The 7,637-nt window shown below is 32.3% G+C and overlaps 2 protein-coding genes across 2 annotated transcripts in view; both read left to right on the plus strand.

Moving 5' to 3' along the window:
- The first annotated feature begins 3,509 nt into the window (after positions 1-3,509).
- On the plus strand, positions 3,510-5,859 carry LOC132909956 (probable ATP-dependent RNA helicase DDX28). The gene is made up of 6 exons (XM_060965244.1): positions 3,510-3,913; positions 3,991-4,305; positions 4,385-4,642; positions 4,729-4,845; positions 4,912-5,303; positions 5,390-5,859. The coding sequence occupies exons 1-6, from the start codon at positions 3,797-3,799 to the stop codon at positions 5,631-5,633; spliced, it is 1,443 nt and encodes a 480-aa protein (XP_060821227.1). The 5' UTR covers positions 3,510-3,796; the 3' UTR covers positions 5,634-5,859.
- A 1,559-nt stretch (positions 5,860-7,418) lies between these two features.
- The window catches only part of LOC132909972 (vacuolar protein sorting-associated protein 28 homolog), a 103,997-nt gene continuing 103,778 nt past the window's right edge, over positions 7,419-7,637 (plus strand). The window contains exon 1 of the mRNA XM_060965273.1: positions 7,419-7,424. The gene's annotated coding sequence lies outside the window, so the exon portion shown is untranslated. The remainder of the gene's footprint in view (positions 7,425-7,637) is intronic.

Genomic DNA, 7,637 nt, shown 5'->3' on the forward strand with positions numbered 1-7,637 from the left:
GATATGGCTTTTATCATTACGCCACCTTTCGTTGAAATAATACTGTCTTAAATTATGTAAGAATTGCTGGTAAAACAGAAGGAGCATAATGAACTAGACTAAATTAACTAAATTTTAAATTATAGAGACATTAACTAAGTACAGGATGGGTCCGTCATTACATGGGACTTCGCTCGGTTGCATATGTACACAGTACATAGTTCTGAAAACTCCCGTGGAAAGCGTAAAATCCTTAACGCTGAGTGTGTATTTTTGAAATCGACCACCACAGAACGCTGGGAACAAATGGTTTTGGATTTTGTATTTCATACCATCCTTTAGTGAAAACAATAACTATGATCAAAGATAAAGAATATAAACTAAAAACCATATAAGAGGTACACAATAGACATGACATTTAATGCTTTTTCGTATCCCATGTTTTGGAAGTCACCCAATATCCTTATTATTTTCGGATCACATGCGACGTTATCGATCGGGCATGGTACTTGTTTGAATTAAAACTAAAGTCTTGTATAAAAATATAAATAAAATATAAAACTGTGTATGCAATCATAAAGAAGTATAGAATTCTATTCTTCTATTATACTTCAGATAGCATTACACACTGTCAAAAAAATAAATTATTGCAGAACAATATTTAGATGATTCGTTTAATTACCTTCAAATAAAATTATAATTTCATACATCTGAAACATAAAAATGTGAATTTTGTATCCTTCCTATTTTCATCTTTGTATATTCAAATTAATTATTAATTATATATCATCAAGTATAGGTAGTCTGACTTACAATCGGAAACTCGCAACACAATTTATCAATGACCCAACAACCAAATTACGTCTAATGCTAAAATCAAAAGACTAACGAAAGAATAGAAGGAGCAACAAAAAGAGCAAAAAATGAACAAAATTTTATTTCTGTAGCTAAATACATATATGAATCAAGCACCCGATCTTCATAAACATACTATAACTAAGCCTTAAAATACGACTAAAAATTGAAATTTAACAATAGTGTTTAAAACTAGCAACGCAACTTAAAACTAGTGAGGAATTAGCAAGAATCGCAAAATCTCGAATGAGTTGGCGGTATGTGCATTCGATACTCTAGGTTGATGGTAAAACAGACTCAAAAGGATTTAAATGCTCAACCCTTTCTTTCCCAGAACTTAATTGAGAAATTATGTTCTTGGTACAGCAATTTCGTATGATTTAAATTTTTTGATCACAATTTCCACCCGCAAAATTGTAAAAATATATAGGAATACTACAGTAAATAAAAGTAACCAAAAATTTAATAAAAACAACATATCAATACCAATTGATTGGATCAGTGTTTGAATTGACAAATACGAAATTCGAAAATTATTCAAATTATATTGTAATAATCGTTAATTTCGATTCACGCGATCTCGATGACTAAAATATTTCAGTCGATTCGCCTATGAAGCAATATTTATTGTACATTGAACAATGACAGACTGGAATACGCTTTGCAGACCTTTGATGTGCGTATTAGATAGATGATAATCGATCAAATTTAACGACTGATTCATGCGAAGTTCTTATCAAGCTAAACATGTTATCTCTTTAAGTGCGAGCTGTGTGCAATATATCACTTGTAATTATACGAACAGAAAATTACGAACATTGCATAAGTAACATTTACTGTTAGACATAATTAACACTGTGAATCTTAACAATAAATGGAACGTTTAAACTTTACGAATAAATTTTCTAGTTACGTTCGGTTCCTATCGATTGACTTTAACTAATCATTATTCGGGTACTCGGGTATTAAAATTGAACAAAAGGATGTAAAATTTATGCACGACATTTATGACTGTAATAACATTGTATCGCAATAGTAAAGATGATCGTAATTGTACTGCTCTGTTGATAGGGGGGAAATATTTTTGTTAAAATTAATTTTAGTGTTTGCGTTCGATTATATAAATACATTTGAAATCCTGTAATTGTGACAGAAAAAAATATGAAGACTACAAAGGTATCGCTCAGCAGAGTGAATTATCTTCGCATTGATATTCACTTATTTTGCGTCAGTTATGTATGATCCTGAACTGAATAGGGTAAATGTTTTTATATATCACACAATTATCTTCTTATCTTGATGTTAAGTATTTGAAAATCGAATGAAATATGAGATTTTGTACAAAACCTCATAAGAACACTAGTCATTGAGACCCTTCAAGGCGGTACGATTGGCAAGTCAACAGTTGTCATGCAAAGTATAGATATGTTTCGGATATTATTCATCGAAAATGTAAATATATAAAATAAAATACGATTTCGTAAATTAATATTTAAAAAAAAACGATAAGTACTTCATAAATTAACAGATATAACATTCGACGAGCGACATCTGTTGTCATACTTAGAGATGTACGATGTAGTCATGCGCCACAGATGATAAATCGTCTTTGATGCAACTCACTGTTTTAAATTCTAAATTCTAAATCATAGAGGCATTGACTAAATATAAGATAGACCCGTCATTATATAGAATTCCGTGTTTCAGGTTCTAAAATACCGACTTTGAGAAAATCAGAGTGTCTCTTACGCCCTCCACAATTTGCAACGGCATACATAGAAATTAGGTATAATGTGTCCATCAAGACGAGACCGTAAACGTAAACAAAATTTAATTACTGCGGTTGACACTCAAATGTTACTTGTTGGCAGTCAGTAGTTACAACCGCAGTAATTAAATTTCGTCTACGTTTACTGCCTCGTCTCGTTGGACAAACTATTCGTACGTGTTATGATCTAATTTGATTAAATAAAGTTAATTAATAAGTAGAAAACATAATTTTATATTTTTAATAATTATAATAACAGGGAAGAGAGGGGAGGAAGAAATGTGAAAATAAGGGAGAGATAGAAAGAAGAGACCTCTATTCACGGTCATATAAACACGTCTCGACACTCATATGGCGAAAGCATAAAAGGAGCCATCCGAGAATTGAGTCGTGAAAAATCAACATGGAAAACAAGGTTTACGTTCTGCGCATTCATGAGATGCTATGAATGTCTCAGATAAAAACAGAAAGACTCTATTCATCTTTGTCTATCTCGAAAAAGCGAGATCATGTTGTCTTACATGTTAATTTTTCAAGATTTGTTTATATGACCATATGTATACTTGCATCGATAAAATCACATACAATGTGAAAATAGTAAGATTGGACACGACAAAACTGGCACGAGTGATTGAATGTCAGGTCTATTCTGTAGTTACAATTAGTCAATGGTAGAGGGCGTGATATGATAAAATTTCTGATTCTTCGAACGCAATCTGTTTCTCAGAACGCATAACACCAATTTCCATAAAATATCATCTCGTCTCTAGTAAAAATGTGTACAAGTGTGTCATCTATACTAGTATTTTTTCTATGATATTAGTGACCGAAAGTTTTAATATGGGCACATTATACACGTTAATATGTAGTTAATATTGTTTAAAATCATCTAAAAACTTATATGGAAGCTATTTTATATAGGAGCTCGTTTTACATAAATTGTACCAAATGTTGTTTCAGTTTTGTCACGTGGGTTGCAAAACTAAAATTAATGCGACATTTTTAAATGTTACACGACACTATGTAATGAATTTTGCCTTCCGCTTTACTTTACCTAGTATGTTTATAATTAACCACTTATAAATTTTAATTTAGGCAAAGGTAGTTAAAATTCGACGAAAAGAAAACGATGTCGCTAATAATGAAGTAATACATGAGAAAACAAAAACACCAATAATAAAATGTAAAAAGAAGATGTATGATTTTTACAAAGGTGATACATGTTTCAAAGAAAAACCGATATTGGCCAGTCATAGCTGGAAAAACAGAAAATCTAAAGGCGATCATTTCTTTATATACCCTTACAACAATGTATCTTTTGTTTATAATAATTTTTATCTACAGCTATATTATTGTAATTCTTTCAATGATCGTAATTCATTTTTCAGGATGTTGTGGAAGCAAATAAGGAAGTTGGTTCTGAAACATTTCAGGATCTTGTTGTAAATGCTTCTGTATGTAATAATTTAGAAAATTTAAATATATACGAACCTTTACAAATCCAAAAGCTCGGGATACCAAAAATTTTTCAAGGATGTAATGTATTAATAGCAGCAGAAACAGGATGTGGGAAAACATTAGCTTATCTTCTGCCATTGATAACTAAAATTTTGTTATGGAAACAAAAAGAAGCGCAAAGAAATATAAATACACCACTGGGATTAATCGTAACTCCTTCAAGAGAATTAACAGTACAAATCGCGGTTTGTAGTAATAATTTAATATAATCCTTTCATTTATAAGAAGAGTGTTTAAAAAAATACATTCAAATCTTTTTCTTAGTTGCAACTAATTAAGCTATCTAAGCACCTTAATATTAAAGTAAAGATAGTCACTGGTGGGAGGACAAAAAAGATAATATCGGATCCTCCTGTGGGAAACATTGATATTCTTGTTTGTAGTTTTGGAGTTATTAGTAAATTGGCAACGTTTGGTGTATATGATCTCGCATTTGTAAGATTTGTTGTGTTAGACGAAGCTGATTCTTTGTTTCATTCTTCCTTTGAGACAAAGCTAAAAGTATTTCTGAGGAAAATACCGGTATGTAGAATAAAAAAATAAATAAAGCATTCCATAAAATAATTATGCATGATAACACTTTTTAGTAACTATTTTAATTTGTATAGATTGAATATCATCATTACAATACAACTGGGAATGAATTTCCTAATACAGCCCAACTCATTTTAGTCTCTGCATCAATTCCATCAGGTCTTAACACTGCGCTGAGCGACATCATAAATGTAAGTAGTATCCGAATTATTTGTAAAATAATTTCATTTTAAAGGATTATAATAACTTGTTTACAGATAGATTCTTTGGAACATATAACAACGGAAAAATTACATAGAATACTGATTCCACAAAAGTTTGTAAGATTAATTCCAAGCCAAAAGCCCATAGAGCTTGTGAAATATGTAAAAAGCAAAGTATTAAATAAACAGCGTGTAATTATATTCAGCAATCGAAATAGTACGTCCTATTGGATTTCCTTATTTTTATATCAATGTGGTATCAAAGCTACAAATTTAAATGGCGATATGCCATTACATGTACGACAAGGAAAATACGGGGAATTCCTAAATGGCAAAACAATGGTGTTATCTACAACGAACGGAGGATCCCAAGGTTTAGATACAATAATGGTTAATCACATTTTAAATTATGATTTTCCCTTAGACACGTCGAGCTACATACACAGGTATTCAATTTAAATAAGTGATGATCGTTCTAAATTCTAAGTGTTCTATTTGAAAAAAACGGTAAAGTATTACACATCTTATTTAGATGCGGTCGAGCTGGCAGAGTAGGTACCATAGGTGTGTCCAGAGTAACAAATTTTATTTCCAAACCGAGCGAAGTCGTCGTAGTTCAAAAGATTGAAATGGCAGTTAGAAAAATGAAACCAATACCTGTGTTTAACCTTCTGAACAGGAAAGATGAAGATGAAGAGGAGGAAGAGGAAATAGAATACGATTTTACAGAGGAACTGATCGAAAATATAGATGAAGCCGAAAATATTCCATATTGAAATTTATATATTATGAATAAAAAAAGGACGTTTGTTATAAAATTTTACCGCTTTTTCAGTCACTTCTGTTATTTTCTTTCCATTCTATTTTCGTGATACACGTTCACTGATACGAAAAGTCTCCTGTGAAGCCTTTGCAATGAATGTGGATAGGGTGGAAGAATCTATCCAAGTGTCATCGCCCTTAAACCTATTTAATTCTATTAAAGATTTGACTTTTAACAAAGTTAGTAAGAAAATGTTTGTTAACCCTACGCTCGTATACTTGGTATTGATTTGTTTTATCTTTAAAATTTCAAAATTTTATGTTTTTGGTTCGAGAAAGGATGCACCCACACATGTGTTTCCATTCATCCGTCGATCTAATATTCCGTCATGTCCGGCGACACTCCCACACTGACCGCCTACACGTATCGCAAGCAGAACTTCTATAATAATCCAGACCGTACGTCTAGACCAGTTTATTACTCGCATTGACTTTTAGTGAAATTAAGCGTGCTTACTCGTGCTAACATTTGTCACTCTCTCTTCCTCTCTATAAAGGGTGTGTCATACAATCGCGTTTCCGTAATATTCCATGGTACACAATGTCATGCCTTTACAGTGCAGGTGAACACTCATGAATCAGCGAAATCAAATTTTTCTCGATATTGTAAAAAATGTTTACCTCGATCGTAAGTTTAGCAAAATATGTATCGGAAAGATGTATCACATTAAAATCGTTCTTGTTATCTGTTTCGTAAGAAATGATAAGCTACAGTGTTACTTCGTAAGAAAAATGGCTGGTAACGTAACCAGTTTCTTATTAACGCAAAAACTGTTAACTGTCGAAAAAAGAAGAAACAGGAATATAATAAATAGGAATAGAGTAATGAAAATGGATTACATAATTAGTATTAGTAGTTGCGTGACACGTAAGACATATATGTAGGGGAATTTCATAGATATACGTCCAGGTGCTCGAATTAAAAACCGTCACTGTTGGTTAATGAAAGTATTTTCTGAATAAATTCAAAATCTCGTATATAATTTTTTAAGTAGGTACATATACATATCTTCGTTCGAATATTGACAAACGACTGCCGCAAAAACATTGTACATATTTTAATTATTTAAAAGATGATGTCTAGCAGCTTTCGTCTTCCATAGCAACTATAATCCGATATTATAATAGAGCATTCGATGTTCTAATTCAATCTTAATTTCTGAATTAAAAAATCGAACGCGGCTGACCTATATTACAAAGTCAATTCGTTGAATTACGGTCGCACTGTATCTGATTAGGACAAACGTTAGAACATTTTCAACGATTCTCTGTACAATTTTTTAGTTAGTCGGCATCATCAAATTTATAAATAAAATAGACTTAGTCGAAGGAGAAAAAAATGATAGAATCTATTTTTCAGGATATGAATTATGACTTTAAGAAAGAAAAGAATGTAAAATTGAAAAAATATCAATTGTACAATATGCGAGTATATATATATATTATATATAAGAGAAATAAAAATATTTGATATGTTCTCGACCGCCGGCAATTTATCCTTGTAACGAGTGGTATAGTTTCGAAGAGACGCGAGCGTCGAAGTACAATGGAGTGGGGATCTCGGTGGCTGTCGTCGTAATAGAAGCGAACTCAGTCGTTTTGCGGCGCGCAACCTGTTAGCGTCGTAGTATCGTGTATGGTGATATGATCTACGGTTTCGTTCCATTTAACGTTCGTTTATACGATTTCTTTGTTCAAATAGAAATATCGTAGTGTTTCATCTGTTCACGATTAAAATCTAAGAAGTATTACATTTACGTAAAAAGTAATTCGAAATTCATGTTCCGATATCGTCGAAGGAAAGGATACGGATCGACACGCCAGGTCCGGGTTGACGAACCCTCTGTGAAAGAGGCGGACACGTCGGTTCCGTAAAAATGCAGCGCGTCGTTGGAGCATTTGGTTAACACGCAATATACCTGCAAGTCGCGCGCGAACGATACTCGGCAAACAACGTT

This window comes from Bombus pascuorum, chromosome 8 (genome assembly GCF_905332965.1).
Source record: "Bombus pascuorum chromosome 8, iyBomPasc1.1, whole genome shotgun sequence".
In the NCBI taxonomy this organism is placed as follows: domain Eukaryota; kingdom Metazoa; phylum Arthropoda; class Insecta; order Hymenoptera; family Apidae; genus Bombus; species Bombus pascuorum.